The sequence below is a fragment of the Meles meles genome, chromosome 2 (assembly GCF_922984935.1).
Source record: "Meles meles chromosome 2, mMelMel3.1 paternal haplotype, whole genome shotgun sequence".
In the NCBI taxonomy this organism is placed as follows: Eukaryota; Metazoa; Chordata; class Mammalia; order Carnivora; family Mustelidae; genus Meles; species Meles meles.
This window is the reverse complement of record NC_060067.1, coordinates 955,735-970,000: the sequence shown is the minus strand read 5'-3', so window position 1 is coordinate 970,000 and position 14,266 is coordinate 955,735. Positions and strand designations below refer to the sequence as shown.

General features: G+C 45.0%; 1 protein-coding gene across 6 annotated transcripts in view; it reads right to left on the bottom strand.

The window, feature by feature from the left end:
• The window catches only part of HNRNPD (heterogeneous nuclear ribonucleoprotein D), a 17,268-nt gene extending 4,584 nt beyond the window's left edge, over positions 1-12,684 (bottom strand). For 2 of the 6 annotated variants that reach the window (XR_006817374.1, XM_045997070.1), the window contains exons 1-4: positions 12,176-12,682; positions 10,565-10,621; positions 754-922; positions 50-211 (exon numbers count right to left, since the gene is read on the bottom strand). Coding sequence is in view for 4 of the 6 variants with exons in the window: in XM_045997070.1 (XP_045853026.1) it covers positions 50-211; positions 754-922; positions 10,565-10,621; positions 12,176-12,408 (621 nt within the window). In the remaining 2 variants the exon portion in view is untranslated. Of the gene's footprint in view, positions 1-49; positions 212-753; positions 923-10,564; positions 10,622-12,175 lie in introns of all 6 variants that reach the window. The other 4 variants (XR_006817373.1, XM_045997072.1, XM_045997071.1 and 1 more) reach the window with 4 other exon arrangements.
• Between the last annotated feature and the right edge of the window lie 1,582 nt (positions 12,685-14,266).

Here is a 14,266-nt window from a genome sequence, read left to right as displayed (position 1 = left end):
ATATTCACACTAATTTTGACAAAAACCGGGTCAAAACATTATCACATACCTCACCAAAACCACCAAAGTACTCCCTTATTTTCTCTTCAGGTGTATCTGGAGAAAGGCCACCAACAAAAATTTTTTTAACAGGCTCTTTTGTTTTCATGGCTTTGGCCCTTTTAGGATCAATCACCTTCCCATTCAATTTATGTTCTTTCTGATCCATGACCTAAGGAAATTGAAGTTTTTCATTTTAAGTATGTATCTTAATTGAAGTTCAGATTGTTAACTTACTTAATAATTGTAAATATAGCTAATGCCAGGTATATGCTGACTTGCTCATAACTGAACTGTCAAACTGTGGTGATGTGATATCAGCTAATAGGAACAGTGTTCAAACCTAAGGGTTAATAAGGATGGGGAGAAGGGGAGAGACAAATCTAATTAATTACTGGAAAACCTTCTCACCTTCAACTGCCAAGAAATTCCAAAATCTATACTTATGTGAACTTGTCACAGACTGTCCTTTTAAATAGGTGTTTGTAAGTCTCAGTATTTTTAAAGTTTTTTTTTTTTTCAAGTACAGCCTGGCATCTACAGAAGGTATTCAGTGAACAGTTAAAGATACTCTTCATAAAATGCACCGATTAAGAACTACATATAGCTCTTCCTTCACATACTGCAAAAGGGGAAATTATGGACAGGCATATTAGTGTTTTCAAACGACCCACATCTTGTATTATTAACTAATCAGAACACATAACACACTACCTTATCTACACTCTCCGACTCTTTAAATAGCACAAAGCCAAAACCCCTTGATCGCCCTGTGATAGGATCTAACTTCAGAGTGCAGTCTACAACTTCACCAAATTTGGAGAAGTAGTCCTTCAGATCTTTCTTTGTAGTGTCCCAGCTAAGGCCTCCTATAAACATTTTCCTGTAAAGACAAAAAGTCATATTAAAATGCTAAAAACGAATAGACAGACTTTGCCTTAAGGATCAATAACAATACCTTTTCCAAACTGCACCAGTTTACTGGGCAGACGAATCATTCACTCTCCCTATGTCACCGCGCACCAAGAACTCCCCATTCCAGTTTTGTCCAGTTTTGCTTATTACTGCTGCGTCTGCGTCTAACTATGGAAGTGAGGAAGCAGCAAAGTCCTTTTGACTTGCCAAAAAGATGTTTGTAAGCCTAAAGTAAAAATACTACACGTTTAAGTCTTAAATTACAAGTTAAATATTGGTGAACAGCGAAACACAGAATTTTAGCTTCAAATTTCCGTTCCCAATCTTCATTAAACTTGTGAAAGGGCTATGCAGTCCCCACTGATCACAGCAACCGGTATGTCTATGCTGAAGCTTTCTATTTAATGGTTCTCTCGTTAACAAAGCTCTTAGCACATAAAATGGAAAATTCTAAGTCTCACAATTAAGTTGTAAGCGAAGTTTTTTATGTGCTAAGACAATGTAAACAATTTAGTGAACAAAAATTACCCACTGAAGCACAACCCATTAATTGACTTACATGATTTATTCACAGTAGAACCTCAGTTAACCAGCAATAAAATATTTAAGCCTTGAAGATACTAAAAGTGACAGGTGGTTAAGTGGAAACCACCAGAACACTTTAAGACTAAATATATATACTCCCCAAAAAAACCCAAAAAACCAACACCGCTCAGGTGAAGTATTATTTTTCTCACAGCAAAAGGGTGTCCTGCTCAGACCTGGCAGCTCTCCGATTGCTCCTACATCTGCCCGCAGAGCCAACCCCTAGCCTGCCCCAAGAGCTTACACACACCTCCTACCCTTTAAAGAGAGACAGGACTGGAGATTTTTATTTTAAGGGTAAACTGTCAGAATTTGTTATGTAAAGGCTAACAATTTTACAGGAATCAAATCACACTTGCTTAATGATTTCTCATCTTTGTAAGCGGGGTAGGAACAGGGATATGGCGCTGAACTTTCAGCTCCAGACAGAAAGTAAAGCGGGAAACACCTCCATCTTGTGGGCTTTTAGGGTACTGCCACTCATCCAGTTCTTCCAACAAGAGGCCAATTGTGTCCCGAGAATGAGATCTTGTTCTGCTTCTCCCCTAAAGATGCCAGATTAACTGAGGTGTTACTGATCTTACTATTTTGCCACAGACTTGCTTTTAGTTCTAACAACAAAATTAATTTACAAACCAAAAGTCGTCTTACTTTCAGTATATACTGTGCTTCCCATTTCAGGTTAAGTTTTCAATTAGTACATGTATTGCAATGTTAAAGCTGGGTTATTTATATGCTTAACTTTCCTCTAATAAAACCTCCAAGTCTGAAGTAACCCTTATTAATACCTTTTATTTTATCAAATGAACATAAGAAAAAAAAATGAACATAAGAAGACCCATAAAGTTGTATAGGTAGTTTTTAATGTTTATTGCCAATTCCATGGAAAAAACTTATTCTCAATTACATATTCTTTCATTCAAATAGTGCACCTTCTGAAATCCAATCCTTGTCACTTAAATATACACCTTAAAAACACTTTAGTTTACTTTTATAACCTAAAGATCCAGAGCACTTCCTTCATAGACGAAAGTTGATTAGCAACATCTACCCTTCCACGGTAAGGACACTGCTGTATTTTTAAAGATGAGAAGGAACAAACTATAAAGCAATAATCCCTTGCTCAGGTATCCATGGCAATTGTAGAACAGAAACAATTTCAATTAAGTTTAAATTTAACTACTGAATTACCACCTTCTGGGATTACAAAATTTTTCTATCACTAGTGTAAGAGTTTGAAATTATTTCAGTCTGAAGACATTATAGTAACAAAAGCCTTGTTTTAAAAAAAAAAAAAAAAAAGCTGGTAGAAAGATAAGAATATTCTGCCTGATCAGTTCCTCAGATATTAAGACAGAATTCATTTCAATTTTATTTAACCAAGGCAAAATTTATACTGGGTTAAGTGTCCTTGATTTAAAATTATTGAAAAAACAAAATAATTACAAAGAAATAAATTATAACCCATGACTGAGGCATGTCCTATTTATTATTCACAAGCCCCAGATGTTTTTCACAGCTTAGGAAGTCAGTTTTCTTAACCCTGGATAAGCATCAACTGGTCCAATAAAGAACTCTAAGAAACTTCCCACCTTTAATACAGTCGTTAGTACAAAAGTGGTTACACGTGTCTACCACCTTAAAGCTAAAAGGTCACTGAAGATGCGGCTTTTCCTAAAAATCAATCCCCTCTGGTGAGAATATTAAAAACTCTGGGTCAACTATAATTTATACATGTTCCACAGAATGATTACTATTTCTCAAAAAACTAGAGCAAAACACATAGTAAAACTTCAGCTATCCAGCACCTTTAGAGAATGAGCCAAACATTCCACCATGTTTAAAAAACACTGCCTGTCTTCCAATCTCTCCCAGTCGTTTTTTAATCTTCCATTATTTGGAATGTTTTTTTCTAAGGACATCACACACCTCTGCCTTCGTAAGTACAGTAACCAGGATTTAAACACTGTATGGGTCAGTCACCACGAATTAGTATTAAGCTACTGAAGCATGCCCAAAGGCTCTTCTGAAACGAGAACTATTAATACACTAAGTGCATCTCATTTCTTAGTTATTTTAACAAGTTTTACTTTGCATTTTCGCCAGGTTAATCACCAGTTGCTGTTAAACCCACCCCACCCCTTCCGTTCTGTAGGGTGGGAAGCCAGCACTTGAACTTGGGCAAATTCTGTGTCAAGTAAGAAGGGTAAAACGGCCTCTGAGCAAGCGCCTAACTGGCTCTGAGACACATGCATTGCCGTTTCGGCAGCCCAAGCTACAGCTTCAGCCGCTGACGGGAAAGGCTGCCGCACCCCCGATAGCAGAGAGGTAAATACGACAATGAACACGGACTGTTCCACATCATTCCATCCTTGTTAAACGGAACACGTTAAATCCATCAAATCTTTATTCAGTAGACACACCAACGTATAACCGTACAGTAAGAAAAGGCCTATTGTCTTAATTTTGGATAAATAGGGTTATCTCAGCCTCTCAGAACACGAGCATTCTGACATGCTTTCTCTCAAGTTACGAGATAGCATAAGATATGGTTCATTTTCTTTTAGATCACTCTACTTTGCTCAAAGCTGGGTACCTACTACTGTCCATCCAGATCATCCCTGCTGCCCTCAATACCACAGGTGAATTTCAAGTTGCTGTCACTCCTGCAGAGATGTGCAAATACTTAAATGAGGTAGACAGAACTTCAGAAATCCTTCCTAGGCAGCCAAGTGAAAACTAGGTCACAAGACTTGTTCAAGTGGCAACAAAAATGGGCTCCTAGTCCTGCAATACCAGTTTAAACTTTCATCCTTAGTTGTAACTGTATCAACCCTAATGAAAACACAGGACTGCATCTACACTATTTTACTGAGTTTAACTTCTTAATCCTACAAAGCTTTTTAGCACTCCAGAGGCAAGAGTATTCAATTTAGAACACTTACTCAACCATGGAAAGCTCCTTGCTTTTACAGGTAGTAACACCACCCCATATTACAGTATTAATCGATATGCATAAAATTATGCAACTCAGTGCAAATGACTTTCCAAATACTATACAATGTTATTTAGGAATTTAGACTGTTTAGTGGGACATTCTCAAGTAAATTCAGAGGCAGTAAAGCCAAACCACCTGAGTGTAAATCCTACCTCCTCTTAGTACTAACTGTATCACCCTCAGGAAAACAAAAACCCAAGGCTGCTTCCACTTTGTAAGTGAGAAGACAAAGAGCCTATTTCATGAATCTTCAGTAAGGATTAAATGAGCAAACACAGGGGTGCCTGGGGGCTCAGTCCAGAGCATGAGACTCCCGAAATCAGGGTTGAGTTCAAGCCCCACAATGGGCATAGACCTTACTTTAAAAAAATATTAATAAAAAAATAAAGGAGCAAATACACCTAAAGGTACAGAACATCGTCTGAAATATCCCAAGTGCTCAATAAAAAATTCGTTAGAAAGGACTGAGCAATGTTTACATTTACCTAGCACCTAAACTTTTTAAAATTTGCATGGGCTATATGAAGTCATCAACATTAAAAGGAAAAAGCCAGAATGAAGTCCGATAAAACAGATCCTAAGATTATTTTTAATACTATAGTCTTAACCCAAAATGTATTAAGTATCCCACATAAAAATACAACTAGAAATTAGGTTGCCTAAAGAAGTCTTCAATAAAATGTAGTTAAAAAACCATTTCAGGGCGCCTGGGTGGCTCAGTGGGTTAAAGCCTCTGCCTTCGGCTCAGGTCATGATCCCAGGGTCCTGGGATCGAGCCCCACATCGAGCCCCACATCGGGCTCTCTGCTCAGCAGGGAGTGCGCTTCCCTTCCTCTCTCTCTGCCTGCCTCTCTGCCTACTTGTGATCTCTGTCTGTTAAATGTCAAATAAATAATAAATAAAATCTTAAAAAAAAAAAAAAACCATTTCAGTGACTTGTCTGTACTCCACATAAATGCCAGTATTTAGTAAGGAAGTTCAAAATATAAAAGGTAATACAGAGGGGCACTCGGATGGCTCAGTTGTTAACCGTCTGCCTTTGGCCCAGGTCATGGTACCAAGGTCCGGGGATTAGGCCCCACATCGGGGTCCCTGCTAGGCCAGGAGCCCGCTTCTCCCTCTGCCTCTGCCTGCTGCTCCCCCTACTTGTGTTCACTTTCACTGTCAAATAAATAAAATCTTTGGGGGAGAAAAAAAAAAAAGGTAATACATACGGAGCAGTGCTGACTGATGAGAATGTTGATTTAACACTCCTGGTTTTTCACACGCCAAAAAAACTTACTCTGTGTTACTGCGATCACTAGATTTAACACTCCAAAAGTCAATAGCATTTTATTTAAAGATACTTCTAAAGCTCTACTGTGAAATACCTTATTCAAGGTAACATGATAAACACCATTTACACTCCCTCCCAATTGCGAAATATGGCCAAAATAATACTCTGTAACTTTCAAACACTTCCTGACAACTCATGACCTTCCATATGTGGTTTCATAACAAGTTCTGACAGTTTAAAAAAAAAGAATGCCAATATGATATATATTTCAAGTACATAACATGGCTAGCCAATCACTGTCACGTTTCAGAAACATTCAAGCATACCACTAATTTGTTTTAAATTTTCGGTATCTTATCATTAAAATTATTCCTTCAAAATCCTAAAATGACAAAATACAAGGAAAATCCCACCAACACAAATAAAATCAGTATTTTTCCTTAAAAGTATTGATTTACTTATTTATTAGGATTTTTGGGGGTGCAAAAATGTGGTTTTATTAAAACATGGGACAGGACCTGTGGGCAGAAAGAGCTGCCAGAAAGTATAAAGTAACTACCTATAGTGGGGAACAGGGCTTGCTTTTTACAACTGACAGTACCACGTGGTAGGGTAATCATTTTAGAATCAGTATAAAAAATACCTCTGGAAACGGACGAACTTTCAACAAGTCAATAAAGACTAACTCCTTTAGCCTAGCTTATTAAAATCTCATTATTACTTCACACTTTAGAATGAACCTGAATGACTAAAAACGATAATTAGGTTGAAAACATAACAGCCAACAAGATGACAGGTTTTAAGTCAACTTTGAATGTTCAACCCCAAATTCCCCTTCTCCTTTCATTCCAAGGAAGGAATGATTTCCTGTATTTTCACTTCCAAAAGAAACTGGCAATCAGCTTTAGAAGATAAACTCCCATCTACCTGGAGGTTAAGGAATGCGGTTTCCTTAACCTAGAGGTTAAGGTTCTGGTTAACTGAGATTACTACACACTCATAATTCTGTAGTTTTCTAATGGAAATCAATTTGGATATGAACACTAAACCCAGAAAATGATTTTTACTTTCCTTGATGAAATTTTAGATTCTTGCAATCCCTTAAAATGTTTTTAGCAGTAAAAAGGAAAAATTATGGAAAGATTGATTCCATGACATTGCCTCTATTGGTTGCTTTCTGAGTATATTTGCCGATAGTTTTTAATCTATCTTTCTTACAAGTGAAGGGAGAATGGGAAAACTTCCTAGCAGTCTGAACTGTGTGCGAGTTTCAAGTCTAGCTAAGCAAGAGTTCAAAGGACAAGACCCATTACTTAACAACTATCACCCTGATTACTGGCCAAACACTACCAGCAATGACCCTCCCCACCCCCAAATAATCTAAGTGTCTAGCTCCAATGTACAATTTAATACTCCAGAAACTAAAACATGCTTACCTTTACTCCACAGGAGTAAATCACTGGCAGTATCAACTATCAAGGCACCGGATAAACACACACAAGCTATATGAAAGCAGGCTATGCAGTCAATCTTCCCGTGGTGAGCATTGTTTCCAACACACAGATCAGCAAACCAAGTAACAATCGTGCTGTATTACCTGAGACCACACTGTTGGAAGTGAAGTAACAAACAGATCCCACGCTTCCAGCATCCCGTTCAGTGCCCTAGCTACTAAAACGTTGAAGCAGAACTAAAGTCAAATAAATCTTGGGCTAACAGAAGTTATGTTTCACTCCATTTGTCAATCTGTACACACACTTGAGGTGCACAGCTTTAAGTGGAATAGGAAAGAGGTTTTTATTCCATTCCTTTTAAAATGCTTTCAAGTATAGCATGTATTGCTTCAAGACTAAAACTAACCATCCTCCATATTGGCCACACATCGCATATCCCAACAGTAGAATTCAAAATGTTCTTAAATTAGAGCAGCCTTACAGAGGACAGAATAGCCAGGCAATATTAAAAATACACATTAAATATACTTAGTTTATAGAAGTCACATGACTCGGAGAAAAAAATCCAGGCTTAAGGCCAAATAGATTTATCTCAAAAGAGCGCACTGAAAAAAACCACCATGATTTTCTCCAATTCCAAACCCTAAAGGTCAGGTGATTTAGTACCTTCCATAATTTGAAATGAAAAGAATTTACTACTACTCTCCTCCCTTAGAGGTTAATCATCTTGAGACTTGAGAGCATCAATTTCTGCAATTTTAACACTAGAAACTTGTTAAAGGTTCCCAAGAACGCTAAAATTCAGACCATCTACTCAGGGTCTCAACTTTACAGAAACCCAACTTGACTGAATTAAAGGCCAGTAAATTAGGTATGATTGAGACTGCTCTAAAAGTAACTGTTGTATAAAGCAACATTCAGAATGCCCCAAAAGCACTAGGATATACATTATAATCTCAAATATTTAAAACAAAAACATGTATATCCCCGTTCTTAGAAATTAAGGGGCAGTCAACCAACAGCAGTATTAATTCGCAAAATTCCAAATAGGAAGAAATCACACGAGCTTATACGCTGATGGCTATAGGTCTAGATCTACTGCCTTGTTACTAGACAAGTACTGTACTTTGGCTGATAACTGAACGGAAGTATTTTGCTTCCTGCCCAATCAAATGCAGGCAAATCAATGTACCTACCTTATAAAACTATCTGAAAGCTACCAGTATTAAGAATTTTCCACTCATCTTGATTCGTAAAAAAACTCTCCTTCAGGTAGCTGTGCTACATGGCATGTGTATTTTGCCCCACACGAACTTTAAATTACCTACATTAAGAGAACTACAGTCCTCTACAGAACATGAACCCACACAAAAATGGGTAATTCCAGGCAACTGCTTGCAAGTAAAAACCAGGAATATTAAAGTTGGGAAAATTAAAACGAGATGAACTCAGGAAAGCATTTTATTATGGAAATGAACAAATTATTCCAAAGGTCTGAAATGTGGAAACATCCACAGAGATGTTAACAGAAGTACCCTCCTAAGAATAGCTGTTTGTTCTTACACTCAATCGGAAAAAAAAAAAAAAAACACAACTTCTGGGTACACAACAAACTCATTTTTAAAATTTTAAGGATCACACTGTAATAACTTTATTCTCAAGTTAAAACTGTAAAAAAGAATGCACACAAAAATGTTTAAAAAATTAAATTTGGATGATTTTCTATCTAGCAAAGCCAGTCTTATTCTCATCCCTGAGACTATTATGAAACTGCTGCACCGTATCTCGAACTGGGAGTCAGAGAAAGGAACAGACAGAGTGACAAGTGCACATACCAAAAAGAAAAACCAGAGTATCTCTAACAGGACGAGGCTGGGTGAATAAGCAGTAATTTTATAAAGTCAAATATTACACCTTAAAAAACATTTCTTAAATGTAAACTTGCTTAACTTAAAATGAATCTCAGTTAAATCCTATTTTCAGGAAATAAAAATGGGTCAGAATCTAAAATGTTCACTAACGATAAGTATTTAATTATCCACTTTTCCTAACAGGTCATTCAAAACACTTGTAAACTTACATGATTGGGTAGCAGGGCAAAAATAAATTACAAGAATCATAACAGTGATCTCAAACCTAAGTTTATGCCCTTTCTAATCACTGAAAATGACTCCTTACATAAGATTTGAAACATGTAACGGAGTAAAAAAGTCAGGTATAGTGACTATTCAATCTTAGTTTGCCACGATCAGCTGGCAGTGGAAATGAACTATCACAGTGCTAAATGGATGAACTGTCATCAAAAAGGTTTTATTCCATATGTCAAACTCTGACCCCAGTCGTCTTTTTACTTTCCCCTTTTGCCTATTTCCAGTCTGCTTTATCTGCAATATAAAACCGGACAGATTTCAATGGATGAGAATACAGTATTAAGCACAGCTCTTGTAAAATTTAAATGTTATCCCCACTGGGCTCTTAAAATAGAATGTAATTTGTATAGCCAAGTCAGCTTTCTACAAATTATTGGCCCTCTAAACTCCAGTGGTGGTGGAAAACTCCTGGAAAGTTCAAAATAAAATTAATCCTAAAAGCAGTAAGACTGACATTTAGGGGAAGGGGAAGGATAAAAGAACAATCATCTACCATCCTTCCATGGAGAAGTCATGCAATTTCAGAGACATGTGAACCAACCAAGTGTAACTAACATTCTAAACAAATTGCACTGAAAATAAAAAATCTGCTAAGAGCTGTAGTGAAAAGCCACATCAGCCCACCTCTGAATGGTACGTATCCAACTGTTATTAAAGTTCTACTTACAAACCCGGCTGGAGATGTACATTTTTGCACACATATACATATACACAGCACTACTTTAAAAACTTTTACTTTACACATATGCAGAGTATTTCGGTATGGCATGCAAGACATTTTAAACACACAAAATTTTATATCAAACAACCTTCATATTTAACATTAGACTCTGAATTGCAACAAAAGCATTTGTCTTGACAAAAAGAAATCAAATTTGAAATTATGGTATCACTAATTATATTGTTTCAATTAACCAAACCACAATTACATGCATTACCACAGACCAAAAACCAAGAAATGGCATTAATTTTGCCCAAAGATCACACACGATGCCTAAAAACGTTTTATATCCCAGGCACAAGATATCCTACTGTACTATGTCTAGAACTTCCTGGGGGATCAATGGGCAACTAATCAATACACAGCCTCTGCACGTTATGACTACTGAAACCTTTACAATACAGAAATAAAATTTAAAAGTTTTACCATTCTTCCCGCTGTGCCGTCGCTGCTTCAGAGTGTCGTGGGGAGGAGTTTGAATGGCTAGGGAATTAACAACCGGTACAGCAACCAATCAAAATTCTAGTTTTAGTTTTTGACATTGTTAGGGCTAAAAAACTTTAATTCATTTAGACTTCAGTTCAACAGTAGGTAACTATAAGCGTAGCAGCTTTGTGATTTGAAAAATCAGGGCTAAGGCCTGCCCCAACCAGCAAGTTATGCAATTAATCATTTTGGTACCTCTGTCCAAAGAACAGAATTCAGAAAATAAAAACCAAAATGGTAAAAGCTTATTAAGTTTCCAGGTATTTAACTTACTCCTTTCTTAACTGTACGTTAATTCAAAATCAAGTCAATTCAGGTTCCCGGCCCACCTCCCTCTCCCCCAAGCAGCACCATCAGCCTGACAGGTCGGCCCGGGCTGAGATGAAACTCGACCTTCTGACCTCTCTTTCCCACCCTCCAAAGCTCGTGCTCTTTCCCAAAAAAGGAAGTCGTGTTTTCTAATACTGGATCAAGGTGACATTTTATTGCTTTTTTCCACACTTTCTCCTCGTTGGAGTGAAATAAAAACGCGCACACGCGCCCCGACAAAGGGCACCGAGGCGCCAAGCAGGACGCGCGGCCGCGGGAGGGGAAACCCAACCCCGAGCCCGATTTAGTCCCTCCTGTAACTCCTGGACTGCGCTCCCGCTCCCAGGCCGCATTCGAACAGACCGAATGCGGCGCACACACAACTTGTTCCAACTGCAGAACAAGCCAGCGCTTTAACACCTGCAAAAAAACACAAAACCATGCCTTAGCGCAACGAAGGACTTGCTCGTTGACGCGGCGGCGGGCGGGCCGCCTGCACCGTGCTGAGAGCGCGGGAAGGAGAAATCAAGAGAGACCAAAATCGGGGCCCTGGGCACCGGGCGGGCAAGCACTGGCCGGGGGACCCGCGGGCCGGGGAGCAGCGCCGTCAGCGCCGCGGGCGGGAACCCGGGAAGGCCGCGGGAGGCCCGGGAGCTCCAGCGGCGGAGGCAGGCCCAAGCGCGCCGCCAGCCATTGTTCGACGCCGCGACACGCCGAGCGGGCCGGGAACACGGGCGCGGGCGGCCTGAAGCCGGGGCAGCGGCGGGGGCAGCGGCGGGGACAGCGGCGGCCGGCGGGGCCCCGAAGCTGCCGCTCACGGACAGACCACAGTGCGGGACGCCCGAGCGCGCGCCTCGCGAGAGCCCCGCCGTCCCCGCAGAGACCCTCCGCGTCTCCCCCTACGCCGGGACGGCGGCGGGACGCGGGCGGCGGAGGCCGCGGAGCGAGAAACAAGGCCCCGGACGGGCGGGAAAACCGGGGGGAGGAGACCCGCGCCGAGGGCGGGCGCAGGGCGGGCCGGGCGGCAGCGCGGAGACCGTAAAGGTGGAAGCGCGTGTGCGGGGGGAGGGGGCGCCAGCCGGGGGGGAACGGACGCCCGGGAGCCGGCGTGGAGCGGGCACCGCCGAGCACGGAGAAGCGTGCGCGCCCGGACGGCGGCAAGAGCGGGAACGAGGCCTAATGGCGGGGGAGGGGGAGGGGGCACTCGTCGGGCCTGACTCTCCCGGGCCGCCCCTTACTCACCCTTCGTCCTCCTCGTTCTTGCTGGCGTCGATCTTCGCCCCCTCCGACTCGGCGCTGCCCGCTTCGGTGCCTCCGGCCGCGGTGCCGCCCCCGGTCCCGGCGCCGCTTCCCGCCGCCGCCGCTGCCCCCTGCGCCGCCGCCACCATGGCTCCCTCCTGCTCGCCCGCCGAGCCGCCTACCGCCGCCGTTGCCGCCGCCGCCGCCCCGTCCCCGCCGAACTGCTCCTCCGACATCGTCTACTGCCTCCGCCGCCGCCGAGACGACCCCCGCCGCCGCCGCGAACCGAAACTAGCAGCAAAGTAATCCCCGCCGCCGCCGCGCGCCCGCTCCACCGCGCGAAGCACACAACAGGACCGAGAAGGCGCGCGCGGCTGCGAGGGCTCCCGTGCCTCTCCCCGGCCTGCCCCCCTCGCCTCCCGCACTCGCGCGGCGCGCTCGCCCGCTCTCCGCCGCTGCACTGGGAAAGAATAAGCAGCAACGGCGGCCGCTCTCGCCTCCTCCTCGCTTTAATGGCGCCGCCGCGGACCACCTAAAATGGCCGACGGAAGAACGGCGCGTCCCGGTCACGTGACGCGAGAGCGCGCCCTTTGCGCCTCCCCGCCCCCTCTGCCGCCAGCTTTTTTCCTCTTCCTCCCGGGTCCCGCCCTCTCCCTCCCTCTTATCCCTTCCCGCACGCGCCGCGGCGCGCAGCCCGGGGCCTTTAAAAGGAACCGGAAATTGCGTTCGAGGGGACGGCCGCGCGGGGACCATCGAGAACAAGGAACGCCGTTTGGGAGGCGCAGCTAGAGGGGCCCTTGCTTCGCCCCCCCCGCCCTTCCGCAGCTCCCGGAGGCCGCCCGCCCGCCGGCGGTGGGAGCCGCTCCCAGAAGGCGCCGGTGCCCGGGGCGCCGCCGGCGGGGGCGGGGAAGGGGGGGCGCCCCGGGGGGTGGCCCGGTGACCCTGGCTCTCTCCCGCGCGGCGCCCGCAGACGCCGGGCCCGCCGAGCGGGGCGCGCGCGGGGGTCGCGGCGAGCGGGTGACGCTCAGGTGTCGCCGGCGGGCCGAGGCGGCCGCCGCTGAGGGCTGTCCCGGCGCGCGTTCCGCTTTTGTCCTGAGGTTTTCGTCGGAAGCAGCAGGTAACGGGCCGAGTGGGAGGGTCGGGGTCGCTTGGCCCGACTCGTGGGAGATTCCCGCCGCCTCCCGCGGTGCTTTGCGCACAGCGGTGCGGGGTCGCGCGGAGGCTCGTCTCCGTTCGTGGCCTGGTCCCCGCGGCCGGCGGGCTTGTGGGCGCTGCGAGTCCCTTTCCGGGGCTCCCGAGCCTGCGTCGCGGCGCGCGTGGGAAAGCAGCGGCCGGGGCTCCGCGCGGGGAAGCCCCCGAGTCGGGGCTGGGGACGGGCGGCCTCCTGCGGTGCCCCTGGGAGGCAGTGAAGATGCGGGTGCGGTGGTCCGCGGCCCTGACCCGCCGGCTTCCGACGTGCCGGCGCCCGGGACAAGCACGAGTGGCGAAGCGGCCGGAAATCTCGCGGTGCTTGAAAATGCCCAACTTCTTAGCAGGCGCCAGCGGCGTCGGAGAGCGACCGAGTCAGGAACTCCGGGTCCTGCGGCCTCCGTCGAACGCGCCGCCCCGGGCGAAGACCGTGTGTGGATCGGGTGCTGTGACGTCGCTGTCTGTCGCGGCGGGCGCCGGAGGAAGTGGGCTCCAGCCGGCGTTCAAGGGAGAGGCCCCGGAGGCCTCCTGAGTGTCTCCTGTCTTCGGGGGAGCGTCCTTGGGCGGCGGGGCGCTCCCGTCGGGTCACAGCCGGCGGCCTGCCTGGACCTCCTGCTCTGCTTCTGCCCCTCGCTCGGCGCTCCCTCGCGCTCCTCTCAGAGACTGAGCATTGTTTGCTTTCAAGACCGCTTTAGGGGCGCCTGGGTGGCTCGGTCGGCATCAAACCTTCTGCTCCGTGGGAGCCTGCTGCTCGCTCTCTGCCCACTTGGGCTCCCGCGTGCCGTCTCTCTGTCACATAAATGAAGTTTTAAAGGACAGCTTTAGACTTGTCCTGCTTTTAGTAACAGGCGTTCCGCAAACGTTCGTTTTAATTCACGTGCAGCCCAGTAGCTTCTGAGCTTCTTG